Source organism: Mesoplodon mirus (genome assembly GCF_964341445.2).
Source record: "Mesoplodon mirus genome assembly, chromosome: 4".
NCBI lineage: Eukaryota > Metazoa > Chordata > Mammalia > Artiodactyla > Ziphiidae > Mesoplodon > Mesoplodon mirus.
In genome coordinates this window covers 113,149,600-113,172,414 of record NC_138979.1, presented here as the reverse complement: position 1 = coordinate 113,172,414, position 22,815 = coordinate 113,149,600, and the positions used below count along the sequence as shown (strand labels likewise).

Below are 22,815 nucleotides of genomic sequence, written 5' to 3'. Positions count from 1 at the left end.
GTGCACGGTTTAGAAACCTTAACTCAAGTTCCAGTTCTTTCAGTAACTACTGCTACAATGCTGGACATATCACTTGGTTTTCTTCACCTTTATGATCTCTAAGGTGTTACTGTCTAGTTCTAATTCTATGGCTCTGATCTGTCTTACAAACATTTCTCAAGATATTAATTACATAATGTCTAAAAAAGATATAACAGATAAAAGTTCAGAAAATAAACTTTATGCTTTTCTTTACTGTTTCTAATTAAGCTCATAATCCTCAGTTAGATTTTAATCTTTCATTCAGCCACTCATTCAACAAATATTTATTGAGTGCCTACAAATGTACCAGGGAGCATTCTTGCAGCTCGAAGGTGATCATTTTCTACCTCATTTAAAACCCCACAATATTCCAATACAATGATTGTGAATATATTTGTGGATATTTATTCATAGATTTGTGTGTGTGCGTGTGTGTGGGGGGGTATCCTCAATTAGTTCCAAAACAGATCTGAGGTCGAAATGTTTAATAAATAATTGTAATTACAGGTTTTAAAGGTTGAGTAAAAACCTTCAGAAACTGAATGATCTCTTTGAGCCCTCCCACAAAGAATCCGTCCAGCCTCCACCTCCCAAAGTGAACCTCTTTAGGTAGATTTAAAGAAAGGGGCATCACTTAGGCTGGGGAGAATCACCATATACAATGAAGGAGGCAGGCAAGGGATCCAAATGGGAGAGAGAAGTGTTGAAGTCAGTCCTTATTTATACCAAATCAAGAAAATGATCCTTTCATCTGCCTGTATGAACAGACTTCCATTCACTTGCAACATAAATTTAATTAAATAACTTGAATTTCCCATCTGGTTCATTAAATAAAACTGGATTTGAATGTCACACACATGGCCATTAAGCACACTGTCATTACTTACAATTTTGGCTCACGCACAATGATTACCCCAGTATACTTACCGCCTTAGGACATTTCTGAGATACAGGTGTTACTATCTCATCACTATCTGTAGTTTGTGCTTCACTGACTTCAGAAGCTTGTTCACAGGATTCTTTATCTGCCAGAGAAGAGACTAGAGTTACAGAACTGTTTTGGAGTACCCTGTCTAGCCCAGAAAAGACCCAGTACCTACATCTTCAATCTTCTGTTTAGTTACTAGTTCTGAGTACCTAAATTTTGGCTGTAATCACTAGAAACAAACCTTCTTTTTTAAAGTTTCACTTATTCAGAAGCTTGCCAAATACACAGGGTTCACTTCTGAAAAAAGAAAGGGAAGGAAAGAAGGTAGGGAGGTGGAAAGAAAGTTTTGTCCTTTTAGGGGCTGGAGAAAATGACCAAGCCAAGGAAAAACAGTGCAATCAGGGTGTAGCTGACTGTATTTTACAAAGACAGCATCAAACAATATCTCTCATCCCACATGCTCTCTTTCGTACAATGTGATCTTGATACTCCTAATACTTTTCTTAAGGTAGGTATTTTTATGTTTTTATATATATTTATTTATTTATTTATTTTTAGATTTTTATTTTATATTATAGTTGATTTACAATGTTGTGTTAGTTTCAGGTGCACAGCAAAGTGATTTAGTTATACATATACATATATCTATTCTTTTTCAGATCCTTTTCCCGTATAGGTTATTATAGAGTATTGAGTAGAATTCTCTGTGCTCTACAGTAGGTCTTTATTGATTACCTATTTTATATGTAGTAGTGTGTATATGTTAATCCCAAACTCCTAATTTATCCACCCCGCACCTTTCCCCTTCGGTAACCATAAATTTGTTTTCTAAGTCTGTGAGTCTGTTTCTGTTTTGTAAATAAGTTCATTTGTATACTTTTTTAGTATATCGCTTATATAAGCGATATCATATGATATTTGTCTTTCTCTGTCTGCCTTACTTCACTTAGTATGATAATCTCTAGGTCCACCCATGTTGTTGCAAATGGCATTATTTCATCCTTTTTTTTATGGCTGAGTAATATTCCATTGTATACATATACCACATCTTCTTTATCCACTCATCCATCGATGGATATTTAGGTTGCTTCCATGTCTTGGCTATTGTGAATAGTGCTGCAATGAACACTGGGGTGCATGTATCTTTCTGAATTATAGTTTTGTCTGGATATGTGCCCCGGAGTAGGACTGCTGGATCATGTGGCAACTCTACTTTTAGTTTTTTGAGGAACCTCCATACTGTTTTCCATAGTGGCTGCACCAATTTACACTCCCATCAACAGTGTAACATGGTTCCCTTTTCTCCACACCCTCTCCAGACACCTAAAGTGCTTCCTCCAGAGGTTGACATTGAAAAGTTGTCACCTTAAAGAAACCTATTGCAAGGATCTCTTTTCTGCTTTGATCATTAACCAAAGGCTAACATACTTGTTCTTGGCAAAGAAATGTCCTCAGGGATAACAGGATGAAACTTCTGTGTGAGGGCTTTAGTTACCCCCAGTGTAAACTATAGACCCCAGTGTTACAGTGCTGCAGTATAACTAATGATGGCTGCAATTGTCTCTCAAAGCTTCTCTAACAAAAATCAAGCCTAACACACTTGAATCTGGGGCTGACTCACATAGGAATTACTGTACTGAAGTTTCTGTGTGAGGCTTTGAAAAAATCACTGTAGGAGATTGACCAAGATGGCGGAAAAGAAAGACCTTGAGCTCATCTTCTCTCACGAGCACACCTAAATCACAACTATTTGCACAACAACTATTGATGAAAACGACCAGAACCTTCCAGAAGAGAACTTCTATAAAGCCATAAAGAAGGAACCACAAAGAGATGGGTGGGGGGTGGACTTGTGATATAGCCAAGTCCCATAAGCCCTGGTGGGTGACCCACAAACTGGAGAATAATGACAGTTGCAGAGGTTCTCCCAGAGAAGTGAGAGATCTTAGACCCATATTGGGCTCCTCAGCCTGGGGGACCAGCACTGGGAAGATGAACCCCCAGAGCATTTGGCTTTGAAGGCCAGCTGGGCTTACTTTCAGGAATCCCAGGGGGCTGGGGAAAATAGAGACTTCACTCTTAAAGAGTGCACACAAAATCTCATATGCTGCAGGACCCAGAGAAGAAACAGTAAATTGATAGGAGCTTGGATTAGTCCCACCTGCTGATCCTGAAGAATCTCTTAGAGAGACAATAGGCAACTGCAGCTCACCCTCTGGACACAGTCACTGGCAGCAGCCATTTTTGGGAGCTCCTTTTACCACATGGACACTGTTGCTGGCAAGCACCACTGTGGAATCCTCCTTCTAGCGTAGTAGCCCCAGGACCCACCCCAATGCTGGCCCAACAGCCAGCAGGTGTCCAGTGCTAGGATGCTTCAGGCAAAGAGACTAACTGGATGGGGACACAGCCTCACCCATCAGCAGACAGGCTGCCTTAAGACTCCATGAGCCCACAGCCACCTCTGGACATGGCCCTGCCCTCCAGGGAACCTGCTTTAGCATCTAGACCAGCCTCACCCACCAGGGAGCAGACATCAGACACAAGAAAACCACAATCACACAGCTTGCAAACCCAGCCTACCCACCAGCAGGCCAAACCCTGACCTGGGACTGGCTGGGCCCTGGCCATGCCCATTAGCATGCCAGCACAAGATTTAGGACACCCTGGACCCCACACCCTGGACACCCCACAAATGTGTCAGAAACTGGCCCACTCCACCAGTGATCTAACACCAGCTCTGGGACACCTGGGCCCTGCAACCAGACTCCAGGACCTGACTCTGCCTGACAGTAAGCTGGCATTAACCCCAGGACCTGACTTCACCCACCAGTGGGTATGCAATAGCCCTGGAGCCTTATGGAGCCTGATTCTGCTCACCAATGAGCTGGCACTAGCCCTGAGGACTTCTGGGGTTCCACAGTCAGCTGCCTTGTGACCCAGTCTTGCCAACTGGTGGCCAGCAGCCTCCACAAAAGGCAGGGCCTGGTAAGCAACCAGACCAGGGGCCAAACAAGTTCACCAGATGGCCCACAGAGTCAGCCCGCCACAACAGAGGGACCCATGCTGCTCTCATAGGGGGAATACCTAGAGCATATAGTTTGGGTGACAAGAGGGGAATATGCTGCTGGGACGCATATGACGTGTACTACAAAAGGCCATTTCTCCAAGGTCAGGAAATGTAAACAACCTAGAAGAAATACAAAAATCAAACAGCAATGTAGGCAAAATGAGGTGACAGAGGAACATGTTCCAGATAGAGGAACAAGATAAAAACCCAGAATAAGAAGTAAATGAAGTGGACATTGGAAATCTACATGAAAAAAAGTTCAGAGTAGTGCTCATAAGATGATCAAAGAATTCAGAAGGATGGATGCACAGAGTGAGAACTTAGAAGTTTTTAACAAAGAGTTAGAAAATATAAAGAACAACCCAACAGAAATGAAGACTACAATAACTAAAATGAAAAATACACTAGAAGGATCAACAGTAGACTAAATGATACCTAGGAATCAATCAGCGAGCTATAGTAGTGGAAGTCACTGATATTGAACAGAAAAACATTGAAAAGAAATGAGGACAGTTTAAGAGACCTCTGGGACAACACCAAGCACACTAATATTCACATGATAGGGGTCCAGAAGGAAAAGAGACTGAGAAAGGGGCAGAGAACATATCTGAAGTAATAATAGCTGAAAACTTCCTTAGCCTGGGAAAGCAAACAGTCACCCAAGGCCAGAAAACATAGACAGTCCCACACAGGATGAATCCAAAGAGAAACAAACCAAGATACATAGTAATTAAAGTGAGAAAAAATTGGGCTTCCCTGGTGGCACAGTGGTTAAGAATCTGCCTGCCAACGCAGGGGACACAGGTTTGAGTCCTGGTCCAGGAAGATCCCACATGCCATGGAGCAACTAAGCCCATGAGCCACAACTACTGAGCCTGCGCTCTAGAGCCTGCGAGCCACAACTACTGAGCCCGTGGGCCACAACTACTGAAGCCTGTGAGCCTAGAGCCCATGCTCCGCAACAAGAGAAGCCACCGCAGTGAGAAGCCTGCGCACCGCAACAAAGAGTAGCCCCTGCTCGCCGCAACTAGAAGAAAGCCCGTGCACAGCAACAAAGACCCAACTCAGCCAAAAATAAATAAATTAAATAAATAAATAAATAATAGAATGAGAAAAAATTAAGATAAAGAGAGAATATAAAAACAGCAAGGGAGGGCTTCCCTGGTGGCGCAGTGGTTGAGAGTCTGCCTGCCGATGCAGGGGACATGGGTTCGTGCCCTGGTCCGGGAAGATCCCACATGCCGCAGAGCGGCTGGGCCCATAAGCCATGGCCACTGAGCCTGCGTGTCGGGAGCCTGTGCTCCACAACGGGAGAGGCCACAACAGTGAGAGGCCCGCGTACTGCAAAAAAAAAAAAAAAAAAAAAAACCAGCAAGGGAAAAGCAACAAATGGCATACAAAGGAACTTCCATAAAGCTATCAGCTGACTTTTCAGCAGAAACTCTGTAGGCCAGAAGGGAGTGTCATGTTTAAAGTGACAAAAGGGAAAAAGCTACAACCAAGAATGTTCTACCCAGCAAGGCTCTCATTCAGATTTGATGGAGATCAAAAGCTTTACAGACAAACAAAAGCTAAAAGACTTCAGCACAACTAAACCAGCTTTACAAGAAATGTTAAACAAAACTTCTCTAAGCAAAACAGAAAAGCCACAACTACAAACATGAAAATTATGAAATGAAAAATCTCATCCATCAGTCAAGGCAAACATACAGTAAAGGTAGGAAATCATCCATGCACAAAACCAGTAGAAAGGTTAAAAGACAAAAGTAGTAAAATCATATTTATATCCATAATAAGCAGTTAAGGGATACACAAAATGATTAGATGTAAAATATTATATCAGAAACAGTAATCATAAGAGGAGAACAAATGCAGAATTGTTAAAATGCATTTGAAATTAAGAGATCAGCAACTTAAAACAATCATATATATATATATATATAGCTATACAAAAACCTTATGGTAACCACAAATCAAAAACCTATAATAAATACAAGTACAAAAAAGAAAAAGGAATCCAAACATAACACTAAATACTAAATAACACTACATACATTCATTCAATCACAAGAGAACAAAAGAAGAAAGAAAACAAGACCTACAAAAACAACCCCAAAACAATGAACATAATAGCAATAAGTACTTATCAATACTTACTTAAAAAGTAATGGACTAAATGCTCTAATCAAAAGACACAGAGTATGACCACCTGGATGGGTGGGATAGGGAGGGTGAGAGGGAGGGAGACGCAAGAGGGAGGAGATATGGGAACATATGTATATGTATAACCGATTCACTTTGTTATAAAGCAGAAACTAACACATCATTGTAAAGCAATTATACTCCAATAAAGATGTAAAAAAAAAAAAAAGACACAGAGTGGCTGGGACTTCCCTGGTGGTCCAGTAGTTAAGACTCTGTACTCCCAATGCAGGGGGCGTGGGTTCGATCCCTGGTCAGGGAACTAGATCCCACATGCTGCAACTAAAAGCCCACATGCCACAACTAAAGATCCTATGTGCTGCAATGAAGATCCTGCATGTTGCAACTAAGACTCAGAGCAGCCAAATAAATAAAAGAAATAAATACATATTAAAAAAGAAAAGACATAAATGGCTGAATGGATACAAAAACAAAACACATATATATGTTGCCAACAAGAGACTCACTTCAGATCTAAGGACACACACAGACTGAAAGTGAGGGGATGGAAAAAGGTATACCCTGCAAATGGAAATCAAAAGAAAACTTGAGTAACAATACTTATATCAAACAAAATAGACTTGAAAATAAAGACTGTTACAAGAGACAAAAAAAGACACTACATAATGATCAAAGGATCAATCCAAGAAGATTGGATTGATACAATATACTACAAAGCTACAGTAATGAAAACAGTATGGTACTGTCACAGAAACAAAAATAGAGATCAGTGGAACAGGACAGAAAGTCCAGAAATAAACCCATGCACTTATGGTCAATTAATCTATGACAAAGGAGGTAAGAACAATTGTAAATATATATGCACCCAACACAAAAGCACCTAAATATATAAGGGAAATAACAGTCATAAAAGGAGAAATCAACAGTAACACAATAATAGTAGGGGACTTTAAAACCCAATTACATCAATGGACAGATCATCCAGACAGAAAATCGGTAAGTAAACAAAGGCCTTAAATAACACATTAGAAAAAATGGACTTAATTTATACAGAGAGCATTCCGTCTGAAAGGAGAATACACATTCTTTTCAAGTGCACGTGGAACATTCTCCAGCATAGATCACATGCTAGGCCACAAAACAAGCCTTGGTAAATTTAAGAAAATTGAAATCATATCAAGCATCTTTTCTGACCACAATGCTACAAGATTAGAAATCAACTACAAGAGAAAAACTGCGAAACAAAACAAAACAAAACACATGGTGACTAAACAATATGCTACTAAACAACCAATGGATTACTGAAGAAATCAAAGAGGAAATCAAAAGTACCTAGAGACAAATGAAAATGAAAACATGATGATCCAAAACATATGGGATGCAGCAAAAGCAGTTCTAAGAGGGAAGTTTATAGTGATACAACCTTATCTCAGGAAACAAGAAAAATCTCAAATAAACAACATAACCTTGCGTCTAAAGGAACTAGAAAAGAACAAACAAAACCCAAATTAGTAGAAGGAAAGAAATCATACAGATCAGAGCAGAAATAAATGAAATAGAGACAAAAAAAATAGAAAAGATCAATGAAAGTAACAGCTGGTTCTTTAAAAATATAAACAAAATTGATAAAACTTTAGCCAGACCCTAAAGACACAGATGCAGAGAACAAACATATGGGAGGAAGCAGGGGTGTGGTGGGGTTGGATGAACTGGGAGATTGGGATTGACATACATACACTAATATGTATAAAATAGATAACTAATAAGAACCTGCTGTATAAAAAATAATAAAATAAAATAAAATTCAAAACAAACAAACAAAAAACTTTAACCAGATTCCAAAAGAAAAAAAAGGGAGATGGCAAAAATAAATAAAATCAGAAATTAAAAAGGAGAAGTTACAATGGACACACAGAAATACAAAGCATCATAAGAGACTACTACGAACAACTATATGTGAATAAAATGGACAACCTAGAAGAAATGGACAAATTCTTAGAAAGGTACAATCTCCCAAGACTTAACCAGGAAGAAATAGAAAATAGAAACAGGCCAATTATGAGTAATGAAGTTGAATCAGTAATTGAAAAATTCCTAACAAACAAACACTTAGAGAAGAGTTAACACCTATCATTCTCAAACTATTCCAAAACAAACTGAAGAGAAAGTAACAATTCTGAACTCATTCTACAAGGCAAATGTCACCCTCATACCAAAACCAGACAAAGATATTATACAAAAAAGAAAATCGTAGGCCAATATCACTGATGAACACGAATGCAAAATCCTCAACAAAATATTAGCAAACCAAATGCAACAATACATTAAAAGGATCATACATCATGACTGAGTGGAATTTACCCAAGATGCAACGATTTTTCAATATGCAGAAATGAATCAATGTGGTATACCACATTGAAAACTGAAGAATAAAAACCATGTGATCATCTCAATAGATGCAGAAAAAGCTTTTGACAAAATTCTAAATTCATTTATGATAAAAAATCCTCCAGAAAGTGGGCATTGAGGGAACCTACCTCAACATAATAAAGGCCATACAGCTAATAACATACTCAATGATGAAAAGCTGAAAGCATTTTCTCTATGATCAGGAGCAAGACAAGGATGCCAACTCTCACCACTTTTATTCAACATTGTATTGGAAGTCCTAGCCATAGCAATCACACAAGAAAAAGAAATAAATGGAATCCAAATTGGAAAGGAAGAAGTAAAACAGTCACTGTTTGCATATGACATGATATTAACATTATACACAGGAAATCCTAAAGATACCACCAGAAAACTACTAGCACTCATCAATGAATTCAGTAAAGTTGCAGGATACAAAATTAATACAAAGAAATCTGTTGCATTTCTATACACTAACAATGAAAGATCAGAAAGAGAAATTAAGGAAACAATACCTTTTACCATGACATCCAAAAGAATAAAATACCTAGGAATAAACCTACCTAAGAAGGAAAAAAACCTGTACTCTGAAAACTATGAGACACTGATGAAAGAAACTGAAGATGACACAAACAGATGGAAAGATATACCATGTTCTTGGATTGGAAGAATCAATAATGTTAAAATGATTATGCTACCCAAGGCAATCTACAGGTTCAATTCAATCCCTATCAAATTACCAATGGCATTTTTCACAGAACTAGAATAAAATAAATTAAAGTTTGTATGGAAAAGCAAAAGACCCCCAAATAGTGAAAGCAATCCTGAGAAAGAAAAATTGAGCTAGATGAATCATGCTCCCTGACTTCAAACTATACTACAAAGCTACAGTAATGAAAACAGTATGGTGCTGTCACAGAAACAAAAATAGAGATCAGTGGAACAGGACAGAAAGTCCAGAAATAAACCCATGCACTTATGGTCAATTAATCTATGACAAAGGAGGTAAGAATATACAATGGAGGAAAGACAGTCTCTTTGATAAATGGTGCTGGGAAAACTGGACAGCTACATGTAAACAAATGAAATTAGAACATTCTCTAACACCATACACAAAAATAAACTCAAAATACATTAAAGACCTAAATGTAAGACCGGATACTATAAAACTCCTAAAGGAAAACATAGGCAGGACATTCTAACATGAATCACAGCAATATCTTTTTGGATGCACCTCCTACAGTAATGGAAATAAAAACAAAAATAAACAAATGGGGGCTTCCCTGGTGGTGCAGTGGTTGAGAGTCCGCCTGCCAATGCAGGGGACATGGGTTTGTGCCCTGGTCCAGGAGGATCCCACAGGCTGCAGAGCAGCTAGGCCTGTGAGCCATGGCTGCTGAGCCTGCACGTCCAGAGCCTGTGCTCCGCAACAGGAGAGACCACAAGAGTGAGAGGCCCACGTACTGCAAAAAAACCCAACAAAAACCAAATGGGACCTAATTAAACTTAAAAGCTTTTGCTCAACAAAGGAAACCATAAAGAAAATGAAAAAACAACCTACAGAATGGGAAAAAATATTTGCCAACAATGCAACCGACAAGGGATTAGTCTCCAAAACTTACATACAACACATGTGGCTCAGTATCAAAAAAACAAGCAGCCCAATCAAAAAATGGGCAGAAGACCTAAATAGACATTTCTCCGAAGAAGATATACAGATGGCCAACAGGCACATGAAAAGATGCTCTAATTAAACACAATCTAATTGTGTTTGTCTAATTATTAGACAAACACAAATCAAAACTATAATGAGATATCACCTCACAACAGTCAGAATGGCCATCATCAAAAAATCTACAAACAATAAATGATGGAGAGGGTGTAGAGAAAAGGAAACCCTCCTAACACTGTTGGAGGGAATGTAAATTGGTACAGCCACTATGGAGAACAGTGTGGAGGTTCCTTAAGAAACTAAAAATAGAGCTACCATATGATCCAGCAATCCCACTCCTGGGCATATATCTGGAGAAAAACATGGTTCAAAAGGATATATGCACCTCAATGTTCATGGCAGTGCTGTTTACAATAGCCAACACATGGAAACAACCTAAATGTCCATTAACAGATTAATGGATAAAGAAGGTGTGGTACATATATACAATGGAATATTACTCAGCCATAAAAAAGAATGAAATAATGCCATGTGCAGCAACATGGATGGATCTGGAAATTATCATACTAAGTGAAGTAAGACAGACAGAGAAAGACAAATATAATATGATATTGCTTATTTGTGGAATCTAAAAAAAATGCAACAAGTGAATTTATTTACAAAACAGAAGCAGACTCACAGACTTAAAGAACAAACTTAAGGTTACCAGTGGGGAAGTGTAGGGGGGAAGGATAGACTGGGAGTTTGGGATTGACATGTACACACTACTATATTTAAAACAGATAACCAACAGGGACCTACTGTATAGCACAGGGAATGCAGCTCAGTATTCTGTAATAACCCAAAAGGGAAAAGAATCTGAAAAAGGAATAGATACATGTATATGCATAACTGAATCACTTTGTTGTACACCTGAAACTAACACAACATTGTTAATCAACTATGCTCCAATATATTGATAAAATAAAAATTAAAAAAATAAAGTTATTACAAAATAATGGCTATATTTCTCTGTGCCGTACAATATATCCTTGCTGCTTATTTATTTTATACATAGCAGTGTCTCTTAACTTCAACTTAAAAACTTAGCTTTTAATATCAAAAATTGGAATAAATGTACTTCAATAGAGGACTAGAAAATATTTAAATTAAACAATATACAAGCAGTAATAATAACTTTATAGACACGGAAAAAAGTCTATCATAAAAGAAAGAAAAAAAAAGAATGGATATATGTGTATGTATAACAGAATCACTTTGTTGTACACCTGAAACTAACACAACATTGTAAATCAACTATATCCCAATATAAAATAAAAGTTAAATTTAAAAAAGAAATAAACAAAAAAAGAATAAAACACATAGGAATAAACCTACCTAAGGAGATAAAAGACCTGTACTTGGAAAACAATAAGAAACCAATGAAAGAAATTGAAGATGATACAAACAGATGGAAAGATATACCATGTTCTTGGATTGGAAGTATTAATATTGCTAAAATGACCATACTACCCAAGGCAATCTACAGATTCAATGCAATCTCTATCAAAATACCAATGGCATTTTTCACTGAACTAGAAGAAATAATTTTAAAATTTGTATGGAGACACAAAAGACCCCAAATAGCCCAAAAAATCTTAAAAACGAGCAGAGCTGGAGGACTCATGCTCCCTGACTTCACATTATACTATAAAAGCTACAGTCATCAAAGCAATATGGTACTGGCTCAAAAACAGACATATAAAATCAATGGATAGGGCTTCCCTGGTGGTGCAGCGGTTGAGAGTCCGCCTGCAGATGCAGGGGACATGGGTTCGTGCCCTGGTCCGGGAAGATCCCACATGCCGTGGAGCAGCTGGGCCCGTGAGCCATGGATGCTGAGCCTGCGCGTCCGGAGCCTGTGCTCCACAACAGGAGAGGCCACAACAGTGAGAGGCCCACGTATCGAAAAAAAAAAAAATCAATGGATAGACTAGAGAGTCCAGAAATAAATCCACAGACTTATGTTCAATTAATCTATGTCAAAGCAGGCAAGAATATACAATGGAGAAAAGACAGCCTCTTTGATATGTGGTGCTGAGAAAACTGGACAGCTACAGGTAAACAAACGAAATTAGAACATTCTCTAACACCATATACAAAAATAAACACAAAATAGATAAAAAACCTAAATGGAGGCTTCCCTGGTGGCGCAGTGGTTAAGAATCTGCCTGCCAATTCAGGGGACACGGGTTGGAGCCCTGGTCCGGGAAGCTCCCACATGCCTTGGAGCAACTAAGCCCATGTGCCACAACTACTGAGCCCACGTGCCTAGAGCCTGTGCTCCAAAACAAAGAGAAGCCACTGCAATGAGAAGCCTGCACACACAACAAAAAGTAGCCTCCACTTGGCACAACTAGAGAAAGCCCATGTGCAGCAACAGAGACCCAACGCAGCCAAAAAAAACGAAAAAAAAAAACCCTACATGGAAGACCAAAAGCATAAAACTCTCAGAGGAAAACAGGCAGAACACTCTTTTTTTTAATAAATTAATTAATTAATTTATTTATTTATTTTTGGCTGTGTTGGGTCTTCATTTCTGTGCGAGGGCTTTCTCTAGTTGTGGCAAGCGGGGGCCACTCTTCATTGCGGTGCGCGGGCCTCTCACTGTCGCGGCCTCTCTTGTTGTGGAGCACAGGCTCCAGACGCGCAGGCTCAGTAGTTGTGGCTCACGGGCCCAGTTGCTCCGCGGCATGTGGGATCTTCCCAGACCAGGGCTCGAACCCGTGTCCCCTGCATTGGCAGGCAGATTCTCAACCACTGTGCCACCAGGGAAGCCCCCAGAACACTCTTTAACATAAATCATAGCAATAATTTTTTATATCGGTCTCCTAAAGCAAAGGAAATAAAACAAAAAATAAACAAATGGGACCTAATTAAACTTAAAAGCTTTTGCACAGCAAGGGAAACCATCGACAAAATGAAAAAACCTGCTGAATAAGACAATATATTTGCAAATGACATGACCAATAAGAGGTTTATATCCACAACACATAAACAGCTAATACAACTCAACATAAAAAATAATCCAATTTAAAAATGTGCAGGGGGCCTCCCTGGTGGCGCAGTGGTTGAGAGTCCGCCTGCCGATGCAGGGGATACGGGTTCGTGCCCCGGTCTGGGAGGATCCCATATGCCGCGGAGCGGCTGGGCCCGTGAGCCATGGCCGCTGGGCCTGCGCAACCAGAGCCTGTGCTCCGCAACGGGAGAGGCCACAACAGTGAGAGGCCCGCATACAGCAAAAAGAAAAAAAAAATAAAAAAAAAAAATAAAAAAAAATAAAAATGTGCAGGGACCTCCCTGGTGGCTCAGTGGTTAAGAATCCACCTGCCAATGCAGGGGACACGGGTTCAAGCCCTGGTCTGGGAAGATCCCACATGGTCTGGAGCAACTGAGCCCATGTGCCACAACTACTGAGCCTGCACTCTGCAGACTGAGAGCTACAACTACTGAGCCTGCGCACCACAACTACTGAAGCTTGTGTGCCCTAGAGCCCACGCGCCACAACTACAGAGCTTCCATACTGCAACTACTGAAGTCCGTGCACTCTAGGGTCTGCCTGCTGCAACTACTGAGCCCCTGTGCTGCAACTACTGAAGCTTGTGCACCTAGAGCCCATGCTCCACAACACGGGAAGCCACTGCAATGAGAAGCCTGTGCACAGCAAGGAAGAGTAGCCCCCACCTGCTGCAACTAGAGGGAGACCACGTGTGGCAACAAAGACCCAATGCAGCCAAAAAAAAAAAAAAGTGCAGAAGAAGTGAATAGACACTTTTCCAAAGAGAAATGCAGATGGCCAACACATGAAGAGATTTTCAACATTGTTAACCATCAGGGAAATGCAAATCAAAGCCACAGCGAGATATCACCTCACACCAGTTAGAATGGCTATCATCAAAAAGAACACAAATAACAAATGTTTGTGAGGATGTGGAGAAAAGGGAACCCTTGTACACTGTTGGTGGAAACGTAAATTGGTGCAGCCACTATGGAAAACAGTATGGAGGTTCCTTAAAAAACTAAAAATAGAGTTGCCATATGATCCAGCAATCCCACTCCTGGGCATATATCCAGAGAAAACTATAATTCAAAAGGATACATGCTCCCTAGTGTTCACAGCAGCATTATTTACAATTGCCAAGATATGGAAGTAACCTAAGTGCCCATCAACAGATGAGTGGATGAAGAAGATGCTGTATATATATATACAGTGGAATACTACTCAGCCATAAAAAAACAATGAGATGTTTCCATTTGCAGCAACAAGGAAGGACCTAGAGAATACTATGCTTAGTAAAATAAGTCAGACAAAGACAAACCCTGTATGATATCATTTATATATGAAATCTAAAAAATACAACAAACTAGTCAATAAACAAAAAAGAAGCAACTCACAGATATAGAGAACAAACTAGTGGGGAGAGGAAAGGGGTTGGTGCTATTAAGAGGTACAAATTATTATGTATGAAATAAGCTACAAGGATATGTTATACAACACAGGGAATATAGCCAATATTTTATAATAACTATAAATGGAGTATAGCCTTTAAAAATTGTGAATGACTACATTTACTCCTATAACTTATATAGTACTGTATATCAGCTATACTTCAATTTTTTAAAAAAGCACAATGAGAGAGGAGGATCAACATGGCAATGTAGGACGTGGAGATCACCTTTCCCCACAAATACATCAAAAATATTTAAATGTACATGTCATAATTAAAGAACCAATGTTGATATATTAAAAAGAAAATACAGGGCTTCCCTGGTGGCGCAGTGGTTAAGAATCCGCCTGCCAATGCAGGGGACACGGGTTGGAGCCCTGGTCCGGGAAGATCCCACATGCTGCAGAGCAACTAAGCCCATGAGCCACAACTACTGAGCCTGTGCTCTAGAGCCCGTGAGCCACAAACTACTGAGCCCACGTGCCACAACTACTGAAGCCCGCGTGCCTAGAGCCTGTGCTCCATAGCAACAGAAGCCACCAGAATAAGAAGCCCATGCACTGCAGCAAAGAGCAGCCCCCGCTCACCACAACTAGAGAAAGCCCGTGTGCAGCAATGAAGACTCAACACAGCCAAAAATAAATTAATTAATTAATTTAAAAAAGAAAGAAAGAAAATACATCTAAATATGAAACAATTTTCACAGAAAACCAACTGGAAACTGCCAGAAGATCTCTTATAGAACCAAAGCTGCAAGAAAGATCTCCATGTAATCAGGTAGGATAGGGGGAAAGAAAAAAAAGAAAGGCGTCAGGATGGGACTGGTGCCCCTGGGAGTGATCTGTGATGGAGGGAATGTCCACATGGGCTGGCCCTGGCCCTGGGGAGCCTTCTTGCCTGCTGAGAGGTCCAATGGGACAGACAGAGGGCTGGAGGGGCTTAGACTCTGTTTGCAAGGACTGTGCTTATGCTGGCTTGCTAGCAATCAGGATGGAGAAAGACCAGGGCTGATGGCTGCTGCCTTGTCACACTTCCCTGACCAAATCATGTGCTGGGAGGGCTGCTAGTACATGCAGCAGCTGGGTGCTGAATCTCAGGTGGATGGATCCTGGGAGAGGACTTGGTTTAGCTGTGCGGAGACAGCCTACAGGGCCTTGGGTGTGGTCCAGGCAGAACCTTGGAGGTGATTATCAGCACACTGATGGTGGGGGTGGGTCTGGCCATAGTGGACTTTGTTGGCATGCTCACTGGGTGGTGCCAAAGAAACGAATGTCTCGGGTGGAGAGCCCCTGGGGAGGAGTAGGCAGCAGTTGTTTCTTGGCAGTAGTGCTCCAGCTCCATTCACCCCACACAGAAGCTTAGAGCCGGATCTGAGGCATATAGGCCCTGGGAGAGGCCTGCTACAGAGGCAGCCCAGGTTGCAGGTGGCAGCACAACCACCTCGACTCCTGCAGCCACAGTGCCTTGGCCCCCAGCACCAGCCCACTCCACACCATAGCCTAGCACTAAGTCTGGTACAAATGCAACAGAGAAAGGGTTGTGACCTTGGGTTGATTCTGGTCAGAATCATGGATGCCTGCACCAGTGGGACATAGGTTTGCTGTGACCACATGGGCTTTACATGTTTCGGTGGTCACCTCCTTTGGGGCAGGGCACACACTCAAGGGCAACGGACCTTGTCGAGTACGACCCTCAAGGCTTCTACTCCAACAACTGAGGAGTGGACCCTACCCCTGACAGGGCTGTTACAGCCATGGAAAAAAGAGGAGGCCCCACCCAAAATCCAGGGGAGGCTCTGGACACCACAACACATATCCCACCCCCTATTAAAAGGATAATGGCCAACACACTCTGAGGAAAGATGTGGCTAGCATCCATGCAAAAACCAGCCCTCACAACAAAAATACTGGACTCACATAGTCTACACACAGATGTTCCCACATAAAAATACCCCTTCAAGACCACAGTACATAACTGTTTCTCCTAAATTCATAGAGACAGAGAAAGTTAAGTAAAATGAAAAAGAAGAGGAACTACTCCCAATTAAAAGAACAAGAAAAATCCCGTGAAAGAACAAATAATGAAACAGACCTCACCAGTCTACTAGACCCTGAGTTCAAAAAGGAGGTAATAATCGTGCTAAAGGAATTAAGAAAGATTATTAATAGAAATGCAGATCACTGTAACAAGGAACTAGAAACTATAAAGAGGAACCAATCAAAATAAGACAGCTCAACTGCCAACATAAAAAACAATATAAAAGCAATGAATAGCAGACTAAATAATGCAGAAGAAGGAATAAGTGATCTAGAAGATAGAATAATGGGAATCACCCACTCAGAACAGCAGATAGGAAGACAAATAACAATCAAATGAAAGCAACATATGAGATATATGGGATCATTCAAAACATACCAAACTACACATAATAGGGGTTCCTGAAGGAGAAGAGAGAGAGAAGGGGATCAAAAATGTATTTGAAGAAATTCTGGCTGAAAACTTCCCAAACCTAAAGAAGGAAACAGATATCCAGGTACGGGAAGCACAGAGGCTCCCAAACAAGATGAACCCAAACAGATCCAGACCAAGACATATTATAATTAAAATGGGAAAAATTAAAAATAAAGAGAGGATTCTAAAGCCAGCAAGAGAAAAACAGAGTCAGTTACAAGGGAACCCCCATTAAGGATATCAGCTGATTTCTCTGCAGAAACTGTGGGCCAGAAGGAAGTGGTATGATATATTCATAATTCTGAAAGGGAAAAACTTGCAACCTAGATACTCTACCCTGCAAGATTATCATTTAGAACAGAAGGAGGAAGAAAGAATTTCTCAGACAAGAAAAAACTGAAGAATACAGCAATACTAGACCTACCCTAAAGAAATATTTAAGGGTCTTCTCTAAATAGAAAAGAAGCAAGAATCTATAGGAAAGGGAAAATCACAATAGAAAAGGCAAATATATAAAAGGATTGAAGGTCACTTAAATAAGCCAGTACATAGACTAAAAACAGTCAAAAGATTTTTGTAAAAGTGATTGTAACTCTAAATAACAGCAAAAGGATAAACATGAAGATGTAAAATAGGACACCAGAATCACAAAATGTGGGGGAGGGGAGTATAAAAATGTAGATCTTTCAGAATGTATTTGAACTTCTTTGACTATCAGTTTAAAACAAATAGATGTAGTTATGGGTCAACATACTAGAAAACCAGGGTGACCACAAATCTAAAACCTACAATAGATTCACACAAAAATAAAAAGAAAAGAACTCAAGCATAATACAAAAGAAAACCATCAAACTACAAAATGAAAAACAAAAATAAGAAGAAATCAATAAAGAAGAACTGCAAAATCAACTGGAAAGCAAGGTTTTAAATGGCAATAAATACATATCTATCAGTAATTACTTTAAATATCAATGGACTAAATGCTCCAATCAAAAGACATACAGTGGGGCTTCCATGGTGGCGCAGTGGTTGAGAGTCCGCCTGCTGATGTGGGGGACATGGGTTCATGCCCTTGTCTGGGAAGATCCCACGTGCCACGGAGCGGCTGGGCCCGTGAGCCATGGCCGCTGAGCCTGCGCGTCCGGAGCCTGTGCTCCGCAACGGGAGAGGCCACAACAGTGAGAGGCCCGTGTACCGCAAAAAAAAAAAAAAAAAAAAAAAAAGACATACAGTGGCAGACTGGATAAGAAAAACAAGAACCTGCAATATGCTGTCTACAAGAGATTTACTTCAGGGTGAAACACACGTAGGCTGAAACTGAGCGGATAATAAAAGGTATTTCATGCAAATAAAAATAACAAGACAGGGGTTAGCAATACTTACTTCAGACCAAAGAGACTTTGAAACAAGGTCCATAAAGAAAAACATAGAGGGACATTATAATAATAATAAAGGGATAAATACAAGAAGAGGATATGACACTCATTATCATATATGCACCCAATATAGGAGCACTTAAATACATAAAACACATACTAACAGAGATAAATGAAGAAATGAGTACAATAATAGTAGGAGAGTTAACACCTCACTGACATCAATGGACAGATCATCCAGACAGAAAATCAATAAAGCAACAGAAGTTCTACACGATACAACAGACCAGTTGATTTAACTGATATCTACAGGACACTACATCTAAAAGAAAAAAACCCAGAATACATATTCTATTCAAGTGTGCACTGAACATTCTCTAGGATAGACCACATACTAGGTCACAAAACAAGCCTCAACAAATTTAAGAAGGTAGAAATTATTTCAAGCATCTTTTCTGACCACAAGGGTATGAAACTAGAAATCCACCACAGAAAGAAAAACAGGAAAAGAGTAAATACATGGAGACTAAACAACATGCTACTAAAAAACCAGTGGGTCAACAATGAAATCAAAGAGGAAAACAGAAAACATCAAGACTATGACAATGAAGACACAACCTTACAAAATCTACAGGAGGCAGTAAAAGCAGTTCTAAGAGGGAGGTTTATAGTGATACAGACCTTCCTCAAGGACAAGAAACATTTCAAATAAACAACCTAACCTACCACCTAAAAGAATTAGAATAAGAAAAAACAAAAGCCAAAGTCAGTAGTGGGAAGGAAATAATAAAGATCAGAGAGAAAACAAGTAAAATGGAAATTTAAAAACCAATAGAAAAAATCAGTAAAGCCAAGAACTGGTTTTTTAAAAGATAGATAAAATCAAGAAACCTCTAGCCAGCCTCACCAAGAAGAAAAAAGACAGGACCCAAATAAACAAAATGAGAAATGAATAAGGAGAGATAACAACTGATACTGCAGAAATACAAAAAATCATAAGAGACGACTATGAACAGTTATATGCCAACAAACTGGACATCTAGAAGAAAAGGACAAGCTTCTAGAAACATACAGCCTGACAAAACTGAGTCAAGAACAAACAGATAACTTGAACAGACTGAACAGTAGAAGTGAAATAGAATCTGTAATAATAATTTTTAAAACTCCCTGCAAACGAAAGTCCAGGACTGGATAGCGTCACTGGGGCATTCTACCAAACATAAAAAGAACTTACACCTATCCTTCTCAAACTACCCAAATAATTGAAGAGGAGGGAACACTCCCAACTTCTTTCTAAGAAGCCACCATCACCCTGATACCAAAACCAGAGACGCTACAAAAAAGGAAAATTACAGGCCAATATCTTTGATGAATATAGATGCAAAAATCCTCAACAAAATACTAGCAAACAGAATCCAACAACACATTAAAAGGATCATACATCATGATCAAGTTGGGTTCATTCCAGGGCCACAAGGATGGTTCAAAATACACAAATCAACCAATGTGATACACCACATTAACAAAAATAAAGACAAAAACCACATGATTATCTCGATAGGTGAAGAAAAAGCATTTGATAAAATTCAATATTCATTCATGATAAAAACTCTCACCAAAGTGGATATGGAGGGACCATATCTCAACATAATAAAAGCCATTTATGACAAACCCATAGCCAACATAATATTCAACAGTGAAAAGCTGAAAGCCTTCCTGCTAAGTTCAGGAAAAAGACAAGGATGCCCACTCTCACCACTTCTATTCAACATAGTAATAGAAGTCCTAGCCACAGCAATTAGACAAGAAAAAGAAATAAAAGGTATCCAATTTAGAAGGGACAAGGTAAAACTGTCACTATTTGCAGATGACATAATTCTCTATACAGAGAACCCTAAGGTCTCCACACAAGAACTATTAGAGCTAATAAATGAATTCAGCAAGGTAGCAGGATATAAGATTAATATACAGAAGTCTGTAGCATTTCTTTACACTAACAATGAGATATCAGAAAGAGAAAGTAAAAAAAAAATCCTGTTTAAAATCATGTTAAAAAAATAAAATACCTAGGAATAAACTTAACCAAGGAGGTTAAATATCTATATGCTGAAAACTATACAACACTGATAAAGGAAACTGAAGATGATTCAAGAAATGGAAAGATATTCCTTGATCTTGGATTGGAAGAATATTGTTGAAATGGTCATACTACCCAAAGCAATCTACAGATTTAATGTAATCCCTACCAATATACCCATGACATTTTTGACAGAACTAGAACAAATAATCCTAAAATTTATATAGAACCACAAAAGACTGAGAATTGTCAAAGCAATCCTCTGGAAAAAGAACAAAGCTGGAGGCAGAACCCTTCCACACTTCAGACAATACTACAAAACTACAGCAATCAAAACAGTGTGGTACTGGCACAGAAACATATAGACCAATGGAACAGAATAGAGAGCTCAAAAATAAACCCACACAACTACATTCAATTAATCTATGACAAAGGAGGCAAGAATATACAATGGAGGAAAGATAGTCTCTTCAACAAGTGGTGTTGGGAAAGCTGGACAGCTGCGCATATATCAATGAAGTTAGAACACTCCCTCATATCATACACAAAAATAAACTCAAAATGGTTTAAAGACCTACATTTAAGACATGACACTATAAAACTCCTAGAAGAGAACTTAGGTAAAACATCCTCTGACATAAATCAAAGCGATACATTTTTTAGATCAGTTTCCCAAGGCAAAAGAAATATAAGCAAAAAGATACAAATGAGATCCAATCAAACTTAAAAGATTTTGCATAGCAAAGGAAACCATCAGCAAAATGAAAAGACAACCTACTGAATGGGAGAAAATATTTACAATATGATGTGATGGATAAGGGATTAATATCCAAAATATAGAAACAGCTCATAGAACTCAATATCAAAAAACCAAACAACACAATCAAAAACTGGGCAGAAGGGACTTCCCTGGTGGTCCAGTGGGTGAGACTCTGTGCTCCCAATGCAAGCGGAACCCAGTCAATCCCTGGTTCCCCGACCAGGGATCGACTGGGCTTGATCCCTGGCCGGGGAACTAGATCCCACATGTATGCCTCAACTAAAAGTCCACATGCCACAACTAGAGATCCTGCGTGCCACAACTAAGACCCAGCACAGCCAAAATAAATAAATAAATAAACATTTTTTTAAATGGGCAAAACACCTAAATAGACATTTCTCCAAAGAAGACATACAGATGGCCAACAGGCACATCAAAAGATGCTCAACATCACTAATTATTAGAGAAATGCAAATCAAAATCACACTGAGGTATCACCTCACAGTGGTCAGAATGGCTATCATTAAAAATTCTACTAATAATAAATGCTGGAGAGGGTGTGGTGAAAATGGAACCCTCCTACACTATTGGTGGGAATGTAAATTGGTAAAACCACTGTGGAGAACAGTATGAAGTTCCTTAAGAAACTAAAAATAGAGCTACTATATGATGCAGCAATCTCACTCCTGGGCATATATCCTGAAAAGATGAAAACTCTAATTTTAAAAGACATGCACCCCAATGTTCATAGCAGCACTATTTCCAATAGCCAAGACATGGGAACAACCCAAGTACCCATCAACTGATGAATGGATAAAGAAAATGTGTCATTTATACACACACACACACACACACACACACACACAATGGAATATTGCTCAGCCACAGAAAGAAATGAAATATTGCCATTTGCAGCAACATGGATGGACCTAGAGAATATCATATTAAGTGAAATAAGTCTGACAGAGAAAGACAAATAATATATGATATCACTTATACGTGGAATCTAAAAAATAATTCAAATGAATCTATATACAAAAGAGAAACAGACTCACAGACATAGAAAACAAAGTTATGTTTACCAAAGATAAAAGGCAATAGGGGGCTTCCCTGGTGGCGCAGTGGTTGGGAGTCTGCCTGCCGATGCAGGGGACACGGGTTTGTGCCCCGGTCCGGGAGGATCCCACGTGCTGTGGAGCGGCTGGGCCCGTGAGCCATGGCTGCTGAGTCTGCACGTCCGGAGCCTGTGCTCCGCAACGGGAGAGGCCACAACAGTGAGAGGCACACATACCGCAGGAAAAAAAAAAAAGGCAATGGGGAGGGAAATTAGGAGTATGGGATTAGCAGATACAAACTATATACTATACATCAAATAGATAAGCAACAAGGATTTACTATATA

At 39.6% G+C, this 22,815-nt stretch overlaps 1 protein-coding gene across 2 annotated transcripts in view; it reads right to left on the bottom strand.

The window, feature by feature from the left end:
- Positions 1–22,815, bottom strand: part of RPGRIP1 (RPGR interacting protein 1) — a 72,229-nt gene that overhangs the window by 28,044 nt on the left and 21,370 nt on the right. For both annotated transcript variants that reach the window (XM_082619416.1, XM_082619417.1), the window contains one exon: positions 949–1,046. In XM_082619416.1, the coding sequence (XP_082475542.1) occupies positions 949–1,046 (98 nt within the window). The remainder of the gene's footprint in view (positions 1–948; positions 1,047–22,815) is intronic.